At 46.4% G+C, this 18,111-nt stretch overlaps 1 protein-coding gene across 6 annotated transcripts in view; it reads right to left on the reverse strand.

Annotated features, from left to right (window-relative positions):
• The window catches only part of MYH10 (myosin heavy chain 10), a 121,617-nt gene that overhangs the window by 18,873 nt on the left and 84,633 nt on the right, over positions 1 to 18,111 (reverse strand). For 4 of the 6 annotated variants that reach the window (XM_018064634.1, XM_018064633.1, XM_018064636.1 and 1 more), the window contains 12 exons: positions 17,870 to 17,932; positions 10,214 to 10,407; positions 10,002 to 10,123; positions 8,216 to 8,285; positions 7,967 to 8,127; positions 6,884 to 6,992; positions 6,661 to 6,792; positions 5,558 to 5,764; positions 3,034 to 3,171; positions 2,446 to 2,569; positions 1,131 to 1,302; positions 16 to 228 (listed from right to left, as the gene is read on the reverse strand). In XM_018064634.1, the coding sequence (XP_017920123.1) occupies positions 16 to 228; positions 1,131 to 1,302; positions 2,446 to 2,569; positions 3,034 to 3,171; positions 5,558 to 5,764; positions 6,661 to 6,792; positions 6,884 to 6,992; positions 7,967 to 8,127; positions 8,216 to 8,285; positions 10,002 to 10,123; positions 10,214 to 10,407; positions 17,870 to 17,932 (1,705 nt within the window). The remainder of the gene's footprint in view (positions 1 to 15; positions 229 to 1,130; positions 1,303 to 2,445; positions 2,570 to 3,033; positions 3,172 to 5,557; positions 5,765 to 6,660; positions 6,793 to 6,883; positions 6,993 to 7,966; positions 8,128 to 8,215; positions 8,286 to 10,001; positions 10,124 to 10,213; positions 10,408 to 17,869; positions 17,933 to 18,111) is intronic. The other 2 variants (XM_018064638.1, XM_018064637.1) reach the window with 1 other exon arrangement.

Consider the following 18,111-nt stretch of genomic DNA (forward strand, 5'->3'; position numbering starts at 1 on the left):
CCGGCCCCCGCTCACCGCAGTTCCTGCTGGGCCGCCGTGGTGTCCAGCGTGTCCTCCAGCTCTGTCTTGAGCGCCTCCAGCTCCTCACTCAAGTCCCTCTTCTGCTTCTCTGCTTTGTTCCGCGAAGCCTTCTCAGATTCAAAGTCCTCCTGCAGCTCGGCGATCTGGGCCTGCAGCTCTCGCACGACTTTGAGCGCATTGTTCTTGTGCAGCGTCTCGTCGTCACCCCTGCGCAGGACACCCGGGCACGGGAGGCACTCAGAGCCGGCGCCCGGGGACTCCTCCCATAGGGGCCCCATCACACAGCCCTCCACCCTCAGTCATGGCCCAGGCAGGGGTGGCTGCACCCAGGAGCAGTTCAAGGGCCCAGAGCTGCTAATGGGATGGGGCTTAGGCCCTGTCCAAAGGGCTCATGGGCATGAAAAGGTAGGACCTTTTTACTTTAATGATTATAGTATTTAAAAATTTCCTCAAGCAAACTGTTCCTCTAATTAAGCAGAGCCACCACCTTCATTCCCTCCACCCTATGCTTCTAGTTCCTCTGGTGCACCTTTCTGCTCACGTGCGGGGTTCAGTGTAGGTGGAGTTCTGACTGGGGGAGGTGGGACGCTGATGCATTACGGGGTTGGAGAACTGTAGTTCTGGGTTCTAAGCAGTCACCTGCTAAGGGGCCAGAGACCAACAGCAATTGCAGAGAAGAATTTCTAAGATTTTCCTGATCATAATAAAGTATAAACAGTCAAATATTAATAGTTATCTTGATAAAGAAATGAAGTATCAGGTGTAACTATATGACTTCCATTCTATAACTGAATGGTTAAGGACTGAACAGCAAACTGTATTAGATGCAAGAGGGAAGGATTTAATTCCTGAAAAGTGATTTCTTCAAAACTTGTAAAACATATGGTTTTTACCAGTTATAATGTACAGAAACCAGAATATTTGATATGGTTAAAACCATTTGATCTGGTGTGGATTTCCAAGGATTTCATGATACAACTCATGATTTTTGAATATAAATACCAAGAAAGGCTGATGAGCTTTTCTGGCTGCCTTGACACAAAGGCTCCCAAGTTCCCCAGGTCCTTATGTCACCCTAACAACCCGGAAGCCGCGTGTCTAGGGCACACCTGGCCAGGGCGCCCTGCAGCTCCTCCTCTTTCTTGGCCACCTGGATCTTAAGCTCGTCGATCTGCGCCTGGAGCTCGGCGATCTGGTCTTGCAGGTCTGTGGTCTCCCCGTCCAGTTTCCTTTTGGCCTTCTCCAGCTCCTGGCGCGTCTTCTCCTCCTTCTTTAAGCGCTCTTAGGGCAAGATACAACACACTTCAACACAGTGAACATCACTCCATAGGGACACATTCAAAACATAGACTGGTTAAAGTCGAAAACAAGTCACTGTATTCTAAAGCCTGTTGCTGCCTTAGTATCATCTGCGGGTAAGAATGGTTTATGGGAAGAATCTCATACTGAGAATGAGGACAACAAAATCCCAAATATTTTCTAGAAACCACTTATTTCCTCCGGTTATAAAAGATCTGGGGACAGCAGGGTGATTGGAGCTACACTCTTCCTCCCTCAGACACTTGTGGGCAGCTGCTGGTCAAAGGGAGGGTTTTCTGTGCTCCTTCTAACTTCCACCCTGATGTTTCTTTTGCAGAAGGCAATGATTCAGATTTTGCAAAAAATTACAGCATTTCCTGACATGACTTGGGCCATCAGAGTGAGACACTGCCAGTCTCCACATACTCTCCTGTCTCTGCCCATTTCTGTGTCAGCAGTTGTCCCTTTGTGAAGTGAGAACCAGGCACCTTAACACAGCGTTTAAACATATACAAGTTCAACAGCCTGCATGGCTCCAACTTGACTTAGATCCCAGCTGTGTCCACCAAAGGGCAGTGTGTGTTACCACAGAAACTGACTTTAAAAAGTGCAAGTTTAAAGATGATTTAGTGCCTTTCCATCATAAGTATTAGTATTTCGTGACTAGGCAGATGACGTAAGAGGCCTAGTCTAGTAAACCCTAACTGATGAGCAGTCCTCATGTACATTTACTGTTACGGCATGTTCTGCTATAAGTTCTCTGGGCTTCCCTGATAGCTCAGTTGGTGAAGAATCCATCTGCAATGCAGGAGACCCCAGTTTGATTCCTGTGTCGGGAAAATGGAGAAGGGATAGGCTACCCACTCTCATATTCTTGGGCTTCCCTGGTGGCTCCACTGGTAAAGAATCCACCCACAATGAGGGAGACCTGGGTTGGGAAGATCCCCGGGAGAAGGGAAAGGCTGCCCACTCCAGTATTCTGGCCTGGAGAATTCCATGGACAGTATAGTCCATGGGGTTGCAGAGTCAGACACCACTGAGCAACCTTCACTTCACCGATGCAAGTAAAATCCTAAACACTAACACGTCGTAGTCCTACAATTTCTCTAACCCCCAAACACTAACCTTCTAAATCCGAGATCATCACTTCTTGCTTATTCCTGATTTTAGCCAAGTTTTTTGCCTTTTCTTCCTCTTCAGCCAGCTGAGAGGAACATTCTGCAATGCGATCTTCCATGAGTTTCTTTTCCTGAACAAGAAAAACAGCTTCAGAAAAGGCATTTGAAATGACAGCTGGATTTGACTGTTACTTAGGAAACAAGTATTAATAATACGGCACTATCTCCCCCAGCAGACTGTATATTCCAAAAAAGGGCAGAAAAGGACGGACCACTTCTTGTGGGACAACCCCCGGGGCTCGGCCTGCATAGCCCCACAGCCAGTGCTCGATCAGTGACCATACAGAGGGGATCAAGGTGAGGGATCCACGTGCAGGTTAAACCATCTCAGAGATTATGAGGCTGTTTGGTTAATTTAGAAAGTGAAATAGTTTCTGCCTTCAGACATCTATAGTCTGTGTAGTACAGACTATAAATCCAGAGAGACTTAAGAGAGAAAAGTGAGTAAATGAAATCCCAAGAATTTCCTGAGAGCGTTGACATTAAGTATTTCCCATATTCTCAGATCAGCTCGTCAATGGAAATACTCCCTTACTTTGATAAACTTGGAGTTCTGGTCCTCCAGAAGCAGAATCTCTTCTTCCATCTTCTTGATCTTGGCCTCCGCTGTCACCTTCTCCAGCTGCAGCTTCTGGCGAGCCCCCTCCTCCTCATCTAGCTGCTCCTCCAGGTCCTGGTAAAGAAGCCATGTGGTCAGTCTCCCTGCTTCCTCCACGAGACTCCGTACACACCAACCATCAAGGAGTTCAGGTCACAACAAAATACCAAGTTTTGATTTTCAAAATAGCAGGGATATTTTTTTTAATGCAAAATGTAATTATGTGAAACAGACACTTGTATCCACTATAGGTTAAGTACAAAGTGGATCAATCCTGCTAGAAGCCAGTATGGGAAAAACAGCTGCTCTGAAAAAGAGCATTTCTTTTAAAAGGCAATTTCAGGAAAAGTCATATGTGTCTTTTTTAAAAACCTGTAGCAAAGTGTTATCATATTGAGGTGTTATGAACATACTTAAAGCCTTCGTAATTAAAAGTGGGTATATTTGTAAAATGGAGTAACATATAGCAATTATAACTCATATTTTAGAACAGTTAACACAGGGAAATATGAATAATGTAGTAAAACTATATCAAACACATACTACCTCATTGATCAGAGATGTATTTATATGTATTTGGGTACCCAAACGTTACCAACCCGAGTGTTTCACTCATATCCATTTACATAACAAATCATCGGCCACAAATGTTAGTTTATGCAAAAATCACTGTCAATAATGTGTTGATTTATTCTATTATGTCTGTCTGGCCGATAGAGCAGAGAAAGAGAACTCAGAAACAACAGCAGAAAGAGTACAGGTCGCTGAGGAAGGGCTGTCTCAGGTCACGCCAGGTTCACCGCGTGAGCGCATCACCAGAAGGGTGGGATTCCAGCGTGTACGCACAGTTCTACTGCAATGGCTTCTCTTTATTCCATACTTTGCCTGAGTGTAGCTAATAAACACGTGTGTCAGAATAGGACTCGACATAATTGCTCAAGTTTATCACGACTGGGTTTGGAATGAAACCTTCGCACTAGATTAACGACTGTCGAAAACTTCAAGCACACAGTAAGTTGACAGTAGCGCAGTGAACTCGACACAGACGCTCAGCCCACACGGAGTAAAGTAACACCACCGAACTGAGCACACTTCCAACGAAGAGCAGATGGAAACTGTCGATAATACCAGCAGAATGCACCACTGCTGGTGAATATTACTCTAGGGCTTCTGCATAGTCCCTTATAAAATCATACATAAAGTTTGCAAGTTATATAGAAATACTTTTAGCTAGAGCTTATTGTATATATTATTTTACAACTCTATTATGTTATTAATACCTGTAAAATAAACATCTTTTTAATTTAAAATGGTATATTAGCATAGTTTAAGAATCCCCCATTGTTAGACAATAAGTAGGCTTCCATTGATTTGTGGTTAGAATAAAATCCTAGAACTAGAATTGCTGGATTAATGTGTACTGTTTACAGTTTTTGTGTTACTCTGCCAAACTACTAGAGGATGCTTGAAAGCTGTCCGTGTTGAAGAGTGGAGAGAGTCTAGATAAATTACCATTCTGGGTATTTGTCAAGGAAACAATATGGTCTCTTTCATGGCTTTGAGAAATGTCTGAATTGTTTGTGCTTTGCAAAGATAACCTATGTGATGGGAAAAAATTAAGGGAGAGAGTTAGAAGAAAGTAAGTCTGGCCCTAGACCCATGAAAAGTGGTGTTAGATATAGAAACACTGATGCTCAAGGCCATACTGGATAAGCTGGGGTGAGGTTCAAGGAGAAAAAGCAGTGGGTGAGCTGCAGGGTACAGGCATAGTTACTGGTGTCTCTATCAGCCGTCTGGGTATTCAGTCAGAGAGAGAGCTGTGCTTCATGTGAGGGCAGCTCGATCTCTGTAAGGAAGTAGCTACCAGGGACTTCCCTGCTGGTCCACTGGCTAAGACTCCACACTCCCAATTCAGGGGGCCTGGGTTCAGTCCCTGCTCAGGGGACCAGATCCTGTATGCCACAACTAAGACCTAGCACAGCCAAATAAATAAATAAAGCAGTTACCAGAAAGGGTGGCTCTGTGGCTTATTCTGATTCCTGGCCACCTCCTGCATCAGCACTGAGCATTTCTTATGACCAAACCACCTCGCAGGTGCCTCACTAATGACTGGAGTGAGCAGTGGAATTAATTGTATTAATGGTAATACAAAGGACAAGGACAACCTCAGCCCCCACAAACCCTGGGATGTTTCTCCTCTGAATCACTGTGCATCCTGTAAGGTGTTAAGAACATAAGGGAAAAAAAAGAAAGAGTCCCATTCAAAAGAACAAATTTATGTTTGAAGGAACCCAGTACGTGTGTGGTTCGAATGCTGGTCATCTTTTAAGGGTGGGGACTTATCACTTAGGCTCCTCTTGCTCCTCAGTGGACACGAGAATCCAAACCCACAACATCTATTCACTCAACAGATACACTTGGAAAACCCAGACTGGAATCCTATGAGAACGGCCACCGATACCTGAATGTGTGCTTGCATTTTCTTCTTTTCATTTTGGAGGATTTGGTTTCTTTCTTCTTCTTCTTCTACCCTGGACTCCAAGTCGTGGAGAATCTCTTCTAATTCCTGCTTCTTAGCAGCAAGTCTGGCCCTCATCTCCTCTGCTTCGGCAAAGAGCTCAGTCTCTGCCTGCAGCTGCTCTGCCAGGATATTCTTCTCCTCCAGCAGCTGCAATCACAACAAAGTGCCCACTGCTGTGACTGGCTGGTTAGCACAAGGGACGGTCACTGGAAGGACTGCAGTGGTCAGGGCACGTCCCCAAAGAAACCCAGGGTTAAACATATATAATATCACGGACAACACTTTCAAAATATGTCTTCAGCGCAAGCAAAATAACCTGAATGAAAACATTATGGGTTGTTTTTGTTGTCTCAAGTTATCCTGAATAATACACATTAAATTCATGCTATTTTAAGAACTCCTATTCTTACTATTAAGGTAATTCACAAAAGGGCCAAGGAATTGCACGGAAATACTACCAATGCTATCAAGTTAGCACAAAGACAGACTATATATATATACACACATATATACACATACACACATACATATATATTCTGGCCTCTATTATTAGTTTTTGGCCCTGAACACATCAGTCCTGTCATTTCAACCACAAACACTTCCCAAGTCTCTGCTCTGTCCATGAAGCACAGTTCCTAAGAACAGGATGTGGACTCATGACCACTGTGGCTGGAGAAGAGGCAGGTGGGGGCCTTGAACAATCTCATCCTTTTACTTTTTTCTGTTTCCCTCGTGAGCCACAGAAAGTGACAGTACCAGGAGGAGTCTCACAGGTCTCACACACCTGAGAGCAAGTGTGATCACCTGTGTGTCAAAGAGTGACTGAGGCAAACGTGCAGGAGGTCAAGCTGATTCCTATGTATAGAAATCCCAATGCCTGGCCTAGGGCACCTGCTCCCTCTAGGTTCAAACGGCTATGCTTTGGAAAGGAGTGGAAAATACACATAAAGTAAGGCGCTGTTTGCTGAGAATTCACTGGGCGGTTCCTACCAGCAGGAACGAGCCTCTTCACGCAGGGCCATGTGGGAGCTGGCGAGCCGTACCTGTTGGTGCTTCCTCTCCATCTCCTCCAGCTCCCCTTCCACCTTCGTCTGCTTCTCTTTCACCTTCAGCAGCTCTTCATCTTTGGCCTGGAGCTCCTCCTCTTGGCGAGTGACTTGTAGGAGTGGTTTCACCTAGGACACCAACGCACACCCAATGCTGCATCCCCGCTACCCCCCGGGGCTCCCCCGGCCCCGCCTGCTGTCCGGGGAGCCAGGCGCCCACCTTGGTGAAGACGCGCCACCACTGCCAGTGCCGCAGCTTCAGGTACGCGGCACAGTTGCGCTGCAGCACCTTCAGGGCACTCAGCTGCTGCTGCTTCTTGGCGAAGGCCCTGAAGAAGAGGAGGGAAAACTGGTTCAAGAAACCCTGTTTGTGTTTCTGTCCTGCTGATTAACAACGACATTCACCTCTCCCAGCTCTGGAGGCTGAAGGCCAAGCTGTGGTCCCGGCAGATTCCCTGTGTGAGGACCCACTTCCTTAATGACAGCTGTCTTCTCATTGTCACCTCACACGGTGGAAGCACAAGGAAGCTCTCTGGGGTCTCACTCACAAGGGCACTCATCCCATTCATGAGGGCCCTACCTTCATGTGCGAATCAGCCCTAAGCCCCTGCCCCCCTCCAAAACACTATCCCTCTGGGGATTAGATTACAACCTAGGAATCTGAGGCACATATCCAGTCTATGGCAAATAAGAGAGAACTGTGTTAGACAGCTGTCGTCATGGAGACTTACTAGAGGCAAACGATCCAGGGGGGCTGGGCTGGTGGTCAGGGATATGATCACATCCCTGCTGGGTCACTGGCCTGCTCAGCTGACCTCGGCATGTGTCACAGGACCTGGCACTTGGTTCACAGATGCGGGCCAAACAACCCCCTGCCAACTACCTCCATACACGTGTGTGTCCGTGCCGGTCTGACCAAGGCTCTTCTCCCCCTTCCCTGTGCCGTGCTCATCAGTCCTCTGTTACCCTTTTCTTTCTGTATCTGTCACGGGAGAAACATTCCTTTCTCGAAGGTACTCTTTCTCTTCCCTCCTGGAGGTCATCACGTTGATGCCTCTCATTCACAGGCAAAGACTCTGAGAAGCCTTTGTGGAGGACCTGGACTGAGCAGGACCCGACCCTGCACTGTCTCTCTCAGCCCATTGTTTATGTCCTTATTTAGAATGAGTTATCTGCTTACTTGCCTCTCAGACCCAGAGGACAGGGACCTCACGTCTCACATGCCTCTGTATTATTTCTAGCACAAAACGCATCTCAGCACAAGCACACACTTCAAGCATTTAGTTCATGATTTTCTACTCACTTTCTGGCTAAATAACCCCTGCAAACAGCCTGGAAGAAGATAATGATGTCGGTAATTTTTAAATCTCGTTCTTCCTCTAAGTGTGCCAAGACTCCAGCTCTGAAAAATATCTTGCTCTGTCCAATTCTGTACAAGTTTGGGTCCAATTCTAAAGCCCGGATCTAAAAGAGAAAGTGTCTGCTTATTATTTTTGCTATAGGAAAGATTATATCAACAGTCCTCGAACCAGAAAAATCCAGGAGAGCTCACCATTCGTTCACAAGCCTGTTTGCCATCCATGAAACCCTTAGGGATAGCATTTGGAGTGAGGATCTCGTATCTGTAAGAAAAGCAGCCATAAAGCCTTTTGTCAAAATCTGTGGAAATGTTCACCTATTAATGATGAGTTCTGCTTTCTCTAAGAGGCAATAATATGATGGGCAATTATGTAAAATTAAGAATAAAGAAATGACCAGCTGATGATTGGAGGTTTTCTGCAGATCTAGTTTCTATTTCTTAAAAGAAGTGGCAAAGTGAAAATGCAGTGAATTCCCCGGTCAGAGACCATATTTAAGTAGTTGTGGCAGAGAAGAATAAAAAACACGGTGATGAAAAAACCTTTTGTTTTTGTTTTTCATTTCCTATAAAATATCCACATCCTTAAGATGCAAGGAGAATCTGACTCTTTGCATGTTCAGTCACTGTCAGCTTGTAGGCACTTACCAGATAACAAAAAAGGCTATGAGAGCAACATTCGGAGGCCTCTGTTTAGAACATGAGGAAGTATTGGGGTGACTCAGAACAGTGCTGGGCTGGGAGCACACATGCTCACTGACCTGCACACTCAAGGCCCATGCATTTACTGTGTGTGGGTTACCTCCAAGAAAATGTTAGTACAAAGACAGTGACTATATATATGTATGTTTTCAATATTTATTTGGCTGCACTGGGTCTTAGTTGCAGCTTGTGGATTCTTTCTTGCAGTACGTGGGATCTAGTTCCCTGACCTGGGATTGAGCCCGAGTCCTCTGCACTGAGCGTGGAGTCTTAGCCACTGGACCACCAGGGAAGTCCCAGTCTCAGACAATGGCTGTATTAAAAGATGAATCCTGGCTACATGAACGGTTTTCTGGAAGCCAGTCACTGTGTTTCCTTTTCTCCTATCAATGAAAAGTGAAACTCTACCAGCCCCTTTATCATACAGTGGGGCCATGATTAGGGTTTCCCTGAAAACCTGTAAGGACTGGAACAGATTTTCAACTGGTTTCTCTCTGGAACAGTGGGAGGAAAGCCACTCTTTGACCTACAGTCCTGTTTATTTTATGGAACAACAAATGCTGTCATACTTGGAAACTTGATTTCCAGGAGAAAAAAGGCAAACGGACTATTTAACAAAATTACAGTAACAGACTCTTAAAGTAACTGCAGCCCATCGATATGTTTTCATCCATTTCTACTGCCCCTGATCTTCTCCCTCTTGTCTTTTTCTTAATTCTCCTTTTCTGATCTCTCCTATTCCTATTCTATCTTAGTAAAAGGACTGTAAGTATACACACATGGGCACACACAGCATGAAAAATACAAACCTACACACATACATACACATAAACAGATAAATTCATTGAAGACAGACAGAAACATCCCAAAATGCTTTCAGGAGTCACACCTGAGTAACTCTTATTTACCTTTTACGTTTAAAACATTTCCTAAAAGGAACATACATTATTCATATATTTAAAAAAAATTACGTTTAAATCCTAGGTAGAACTGTCTGAATGAGTGAACTGTATGTTCTCAGCTCTCAGTGTTTCCTCACAACTGCCTCAGCACCCCGAGGACAGGAGCTGTCTGTGCTGCACCCACAGAAGTTATTGGCACCCTGCCCCTCTGCAAAGCAGGCAGTCGATGTTCCTGACCGCCGAGAAAGGTAATGATGACAACGACCCCCTTGCTTTGTGAAAAGAAAACAAGAGACTCTCTGGGGAACAAGGAAAAGTCTTTCCTCATCATCACACTGTTGGATATTCAGGTAAGCACAGGTCAAGGTGAGCAATACCTCTGTCTGAATTCCTGGAAAACGATCCGGTTGGGGAACCCCTGGCGGCAGATGCGGATCCCTTCCAGGACGCCATTGCAGCGGAGCTGATCCAGCACCAGGTGTGGGTCCAGTTTCCCAGCCTAATCAAGCAGACAACAGTTTCAGAGCCTCCTCTCTCTGAGCCGGCCCAGATCCGTCTCCAGTGGCAGCACCTGCTCTGAAACACATACCCGCTTCTCGTGATTTGGGATGATGCAGCGCACGAAGTTCGGGTTGGTGTTCCGGAGTGTCGCCATCAGCTTGGTGAGCGATTCTTTGTAGAGCTGCCCGACGGTGCGGAACATGCCCTTCTTGGTTTTATAGGCGGAGCCGAAGGCTGTCTCCGTCATCCCCGTGACCTGATCCAGACCCACGATCCGGTCCACTGGTGGAAATAAGAGAGACAAGGGGAAAGAAGTCAGACCTAACTCTTTAGCAAGGAAAGAAAAGACAGAGTGAAAGTGCGGCAGCACAAGCTTTGTGGGACAGATGACAGGAGATGCCGTAGAGGTAAGGCAGTCAGCATATTTAGACACTGCACAAGCCGTGAACCAACAGCCACACACTTCCGGGGAGGATACGGTAGTGCTTCGTACCACATACCAGCAGGTGCCTTCCGCTGCGCTAGTGTCAGGAACTCACTGTCTCTGATAACATCTGCCTGTTACATATACAATTATTTGGTAAATGAAAGGTCATTAGCTGGCATTGCTAATACAAACTGGCACTGTAAATCTCAAAATAGGAAATGGCTTCTAAAAACTGTACATTAAAACTTATGACTGTACAAAGCAAATCCACTGAGTGAATATGCTCCAATTAAGGGGCCAGAGTCACTTCTTATTGGTCATTTGATTGCCAATGAGAAAAGCCAACAAATGCAGGAAGGTTACAGCAAATCAGCTCAGATTTTCAGGAATGAGTAAGCTTCAGCTCTGTCTTCAAAGCACCAGGACATGCATGAAAGGGCCAGAATGCAACATCGAAAGGCTTTTCTGGAAAGAATCAGTGCCTGAGCTGAGTTCAACAAGGGCTAAACCACTCAGACACGATGCTCTTATGAAAGCAGCCGTCAGTGTCCACTGTCCATGTAGACCCACTACTTCAAGGGACAGGCTCACACGTAAGAGCCCAGCAAGTGGAGCTGCCGGCCAAATGCTTGGTGCCTAATATGCTCTCATTTAAAAACATCTAATGAAAGAATAAAACATTCAACTGAAATAGTATTTTGAAAAAAAATCAAAATAACAGTTGCACTAGCCTTATCATCACTCTCTTTGACCCTGTCGGGCCCGTTTCTTTCTTGTGTTCTCCAGGGCAGAGAGCATGCAGGGACCTGGCACCACGTGAAGTGGGCCCAAGTCACGCAGGCCTGCGTGGAAGGCGCAGGAAGGGTGGGTGGTGCCTGCATATGCCGGGACGATGAACCTGTGTAACCCCCTGCTTCGTCTCCGCAGAGCCAAGCCTCTCTCTAGGGCGGGCCCCACACGTGCCACTCACTCCTCCTCCTTCCTCCTCTCTCTGTGCAGCCAACTGGCTTCCAGGCCTCCCTCCTTCCCAGCCTTACACAACTCCGGTCCAGGGCTTATCTCACTTGACCCTGGTCCATTTAAAACCCCTGCTGACCATCACAGCAGCATTCTAGAGTCTCCATACCTGGCTTCTTTGTGAACTGTGAACCCCACCATTTGCTGGCCCTCTACTCACCTCTCTAACTACTACACTCTCCTTGATGACCAACTGCTGCTTCTTTCTGTATCTCATGATGCTCACTAGGGGCCCAAATTCAGCTCACCTGAAATCCTTTTTAGACTAGGGCAGGACACAAGTGCACTTGACCTTCTGCCTTCCTCAAGCCTCAGTCTCCTCCTGGGCATCTCATTTATGCCTTGAACTCCTATACCTGACTACCCAGCACCAGTCACCAAACACCTATACTCTCATGTCTACCAGGTCACAAAAAGCCTCTCAACGTCTGTTTTTCCTCAGTATCACCCCCCTCTAACCTAGCACAATGTCTGGAACATAACCTGCTCGATACACATATGTTAGCAAATAAATGCAGTACAAATTAAATGCTTTCAGAACTATAACCAGTGAGAAATGCATCAAAAGAAAAGAACAAGATGCTATAAAGGATGGGCAGTTAGAGATCTCCTTAGGAAATCACATTTAATGCCTGAAGAGTACGGATGAGCCGGTGGAGAGATCATTGCAGGCAGGCGGTGAGAACAGCAGGTGTGAAGGACAGGAGCAGGACAAAGTGAAAGAAGCTGGTGCCAGTGAGGCATCAGGAGCGGGGAAGTGAGGACACACCCACAGTAAGAGGGTGGACTGGGAAGGGGTCAGCAAGATGACAGGGACTCATGTCGAAGTCCAGGCTCTAAGAGACATGATGGTAGCCTGAACTTGTGAGATCATGGAGGAGATGGAAGAGGAAGAGGATTCCAGATGTACTTTGGTGGGAGAACTGACTTGCTCTTAGGATGAACTTGACATGGAGAATCAGGTAAAGGGCCAGGGCAAGAATTCCTGGGATCTGGGCTTGAGCAGGTGAGTGGCTGGTGGTACCACGGGAAAGATGATGAGAGAAAGGGGTTCTGTGGGAGAGGAGATGGACCCAAGCTCTATGTAAGTCTGGATGCCGGTGAGACACCGAGGTGGAGATGTTGAGTGGACTGCAGAACATTGCCGTCTGCTGGTAGGCAAGTAGGTCCGAGGGAGAGAAGGCAGGTTTGGGAGGTGCTGACTTTCAGGTAGGGTTTAAAGTTACAGGGCTGGATGAGCCCCTTAAAGGGTGAATGAACAGAGATGGAGGTGCTGGGCAAGCCCCAAGGAGCCAGAGCAAGGAGGAGCTGGTGAAGGGGGAGGAGAAGGGGCTGGAAGAAGAGGGGAGCTGAGGTCAAAGTCCTGAACTGAAGCAGATGCTCCCCGTCTCTCCTCCTGGGCAGATGTGGCCACTGGTGACTCCAGCCAGAAACCCAGAGTCAGCGTCAATGCCCGTCCCATGCCCAGCCTCTGATTTACTGGAACCTCAAGACAGACCACCAGAGTCTTTGCCCCGGTCTGTGACAACACCCTTCCTGGCTCCTTCTTCCTGTTTCATCCTCCGACCCCTGCAGCCACACTGTGCTTTCCACTCATACCTTTAGTTCCAGTGTCATGATTAACAGATATTTCTAAAACTAAACAAGCTACTTGTTCCTAGACTTAAAATCCCATTTCTCCCATAGCCTGTAGGATACGGTCCAAGTAGCCCCAATGGGAGAGTGCAAGGATGAAGAGCTCCACCCAGACAAACTCCTGCCAGCCACAAGCTGTGTGATCTTGGGTCAAGTCACCCAGCTTCTCCAAGCCTCAGTCTGTTTCTCTGTGCAATGGAGCCAAGGAACTCTGCCCCTACGCAGCGGTTCCCAGCAAACTCATAATGGCTTTTAAGTCTCCATTCCTCTCCCGCCACCTCTTTTTAGGCTCCAGCATCCACCTGCCTCCAGACTAAACAGGCCACTCCCTCCTCTAACCTTCCAATCACAGACCCCATACTCTGGGACAAACCTTCCACTCCGTTTCATGGATATTTCCACTGGACTAAGCTTCTTGGGACGTCTCTCCAGCACTGAACACACAAGGGGTCTTGAGAGCTGATCCCCAGTGTCCCTGGGCCCCTCTGATCACCAGCTCAGACAGCTTTTTCTGCCCATCCCACCGCCCGATGTTGGCCTGAGTAGGGTCCCTGGTGCACAGTAATTTTTTTAAACAAATATCCACTGAATGAACACAAAATGATTCCCAGAAACAAGTCATGCCCACAATAAGAGAAGAAGCACCACATGGACTCTGGGGATTCAGCCGCACTGGTCTGCAGGGACCCACGAGGCAGTTCCAAGGAAGGACTTTTTTTTAAATAATAATAAAAAAAAAAGAGCCTGATTTTCAAATTTAACTCTAATAGGGGTAAGTCCAAGCTAAATACGCAACAGTTTTAAAAAATTAATGCTTTAGACTTTCAGGTTTTTTTTTTAATTGAAAAACTTAAACTTGGGGTTAGTTTCTACCACTGAGCAAAATTATCTTGTAGGTAAAACAGAAACACCATGGGAACTTCATTAAATAATCAGGGCCCCATTACTCATATAATTTAACTCAAAAAACCGAGACCAAGAAAAACCTCTATTTAAAAAAATATTTTTTTGTTGAAAATGGTTACAGCAGCAATCAGGAAAATGCAGACAAGATCCTTGCAGTTCCCCGAGAAGAGCAGCACTGCTTCTCCTAAGACCTAATATTGCTACTAAAACCTCAAAGCATCGCCCAGCCCCAGCCCAGGGCTTCAGGGTGAAGAGTGGCTTTGTTTCTCCCTCTGCTCTTCTATCTGAGGGGCCAGGCAAGGCCAGTGAGGGTGCTGGTGGGCACTGCAATTCATTATGTGGTTGCCTGGTAGCCTGTAAAGAGTTTAAAGTATTGCACATCAACACTTAATTTATTAACAAACTCCACGTGGACAGTCAGAAATGAGATGAGCTCCACAGACCTGGGACCTGTAAGGGTATACACATAGTTTAAGAGAAAAAAAATGCAGCTGTAATCACCCATCTCATAAAGCTGCCATCAATAGTTTTACATAAGGACTGGCATCGTGTGGGGCCAGAATGCTTAACTGGCTCCTCTTCTAGCAGACAGTCTCAGGAGACAGATGTTTGTGTTCTTTAAATCTGTGCATGGGACAAAATAGTGATCTAATAGCACTTGACACAGTTAAGCCAGTTCTTCAGAAATTCTCTCTAGTTAACAGAGCTGGAAATCAAAAAGGGGGGTAGAAGCCATCTTAAGGTTAACTGTAACACCCAGCCTTGATGAGTAGGAACTCTATCTCACACTTCTACCCAAGAGAGGCCCTCGACGCTCATTCATATCGACTAAGACAGTTCTACTGTGAGGTACACAAAAGCATTACTAAGTCAAGATTCCGAGGGACTTGCCTGCTGATCCAGTGATTACAACTCCACAATTCCACTGCAGGGGGCACGGGCTCAATCCCTGGTTGGGGGAATAAGATCCCACATGCCATGCAGCACAGCCCCAAAAAAGGTTCTGAAACAAACATTTAAGTACCGTGTGCATTTCTAGAAACAATCCTAACATTGAACAGACTATCTCCAGTGTACCCCTATTATATAGTAGTAACAAATTCACAGTGGTTACCTAACTGGGTTGTAGGACTTTTGGGAAGTTTTAGAATTCCAGGAAGCCTGGAGGTTGACAGGGAGCATGTGATTTAAGGAGAATGCAACCTTGCTTCTCCCAAGCACCAGTGCAGAGCTGACCTTGAATCTGTCTCCTTTACTGTCCCGTCTGTGCTTTCTGTCCCTGCAGAAGCCAGTCTGGGCACAGGGAGCCCCTCTCCTCGCCACAGTGTCTCCTGCACGGCTGCTTCTGCTGGTGGTCCTTACTACCCCGTAAAGGAGGTGGTAGGTGTCAACTAGCGTCAGGGCAGACTACACACAACTGTCCCCTGACACAGTCAGGATCAAGACCAAAGCCATGGACAGCAGCCCCTGTCATCACAGGCCCTTTTTAGTTTAAAAACCCCGCCTACAACTCTGAGGGTTAGGAAACTGCTTAGCTAATTCACTGCATCCTCCATTACCAGTTTATCCCAGGAGTCTATACTTTCAAATTATTTGGAAGAAAATACAGACCTTCAGTTTACAGCAGAAACTTGCACGACCTCCTTATTCTGCCTCCAGGAATTCTGTTCCATTCTCCCCTGTGCTTGTTTTTTGATGGTTTTGGAAACCTCTCTTTACCCATCTCTCATTTTTAACCTCAAAGGCCTGCATGTTCTTCCCGTGGAGTTTTCCTAATGTCCTGACTGTACTTCGAAGCACAGGGCCCATGTGAGCCACGTGTTCTCTCCTTCAGAGGTGCCACCACCTCAGTGCGTCAAAGGCTACCATGATTTCATCCCTAGGATCCCTCTCATCCATTGTCTCCTGAGAAATCACTGAAAATACTAATGCCTGTGTTTTCATTGAAAGCCTGTTACCCCTTCTTGGGCTTTGATTCCATAAGCAGATATAGAGGAGAACATTTTTGCTGTAGAAATACTACACACAACTTCAAGACCACATGGAGCCATGGTGGATGGAAGGCTCATCAGGAGGAGAGCCTGAGACCCTGATACTCAGGTCAGCGGAGCAACTCAACCAGGGGCCACCTCCCAAGAGAGATGGATCAGGCATATTTCCAGTTATGAGGCCAGCAGCAGGGGAGGGGTGAACTGGCCCCCTGTGGGAATGCTGTCATCCAGGATAGCCACGGACCTGATCCTGCAGGGACGGAAAGCACCTGGTCCACAGACCCCAAAGATCACAGCCCCACAGGAAAGAGCCTCTGTGCTGTCGGACAGGGAAAGGCCGTGGCGGGAGGCTGGGAGAGGCTGTTGCACCCACTTGCCCAGCCAGTCCCTCCCTCTGTGACTTCATGGTGTGCCCTCTTGGTGCCAGGAGCAGGGGAGTGACAGTGGGCAACAAGGGCCCGCAGGCTGGAAGTCTCTTAAACAACTAGAAACCCAAGAGGCAGAGGAATGAATTTAAAGAGGGCACTCTGCTTTGGGAGCAAGTCCAAAAGTTCGACCGCTGACCTTTTATCACAGCACAAGTCCCAGGCAGACCACAAGCATCAAACCGCCTCCTGACTCCCTCTTCACTTCCTCAGCTCTGCTCCCCCCCACCCCCACCCTCAAAGGCCAAAGATGATCAGCCGTGAAGGCGCCTCCTGTGGAACAGCCATCCCAGCTCACAGAGCAATCTTTGGCATCCTCTATCCCTCCCTCCCACACCCTCACTTGCAACCTATTTTTACACAGTAGGTGATCTAGAACTGACAGCAGGAATCTTGGGTAAAAATGGGCATGTTTGTTTTAACATATTTTTAAAAAACCTTTTGAGATGGATTTGGATCTCAGCATTATGTTCCAAAATCATGAAGGAAATTTTATAATATGAATTTGACTTTATCTTTGAATTTTCGCTTGACAGTTTCACTAAACAAGTAGAAGGTTACATGATCTTCGTTTATATTAGCCTTTGCCATGTTTAGGCTTATTCTTTCTCTTTATTCATTTATTTTTAAAGTACAGTTGATCTATATATAGGTTGGGCTGTATTTTAAACAGGGCTATGGACTCAAACCTTTAGGCCCAAATGTCTAAAGCTCAATTTCAGGTTCAAGGTACAGGTTCTAACACTCCACTCTTTGTCTCAATGTGCATAAATCAAGCCTTGTATTGACAGGTCAGTTCAAAAGAAAAAGCCAAGTAGCCAGATATGCACATCAATTCCAATTAAAAGGCATAATGATGAGTCCAACAGACATGAGATAATTATGCAATTAATTGTTCACAAAATGTTAATGACTTGAAAAAGAAAAAAAAACTCCTCCTTGGAGTTCCTTAGAGTTGAAAATCTAAAGGTAACTCAAAGACAAGGGACATATTATTTGGCACATCAAGTCCTAACAATTCCCTTAGAGGACTGGGTATCAGATGGCACTACTGGAAAAGGTGGGCACAGACCTTTTGCTATGCGGTGCTTTGGGCTACGCATAAAATAAGAAGCAATGTGTAGGCAGTAGCGATTGAATTGTTTATGAGCTCAAACAGTTGCCTTTAAGGATAATAAAACTGAGCATGAAATGAAGGTTCATGCAGGTCTATGAGCAAAACAAAAACAGAAACCCAGAAACCACCCCCCGCCCTCCCAGCCCCCCTGCCAGCCCCCCCACAAGTGCTTCCTCTGGGCTGAAACCCTTTGTGTCTGGAAGACCTACAGGCTTTATCCATTCACCTGGTGGCTCATGAAGACCAGAAACACTGTCATAGAAAGAAGCTCTCTGAATATTCTGAATCTCTAAAGCAGAGAAACAGCAAAAACAGGAGGACAGAAGGGCAGATACACAAACACTTCAGTTAGTGTGAGAGACATTTGACATCACAAGTCAACTTTGCAATCGGGCTACAGAAGTAGCTCGTCCAGGGCAGACCCCATGCAAACATTACTGTTTCAGAATTTGCACATCTGGACAAAGT

Source organism: Capra hircus, chromosome 19 (assembly GCF_001704415.2).
Source record: "Capra hircus breed San Clemente chromosome 19, ASM170441v1, whole genome shotgun sequence".
NCBI classification, from domain to species: domain Eukaryota; kingdom Metazoa; phylum Chordata; class Mammalia; order Artiodactyla; family Bovidae; genus Capra; species Capra hircus.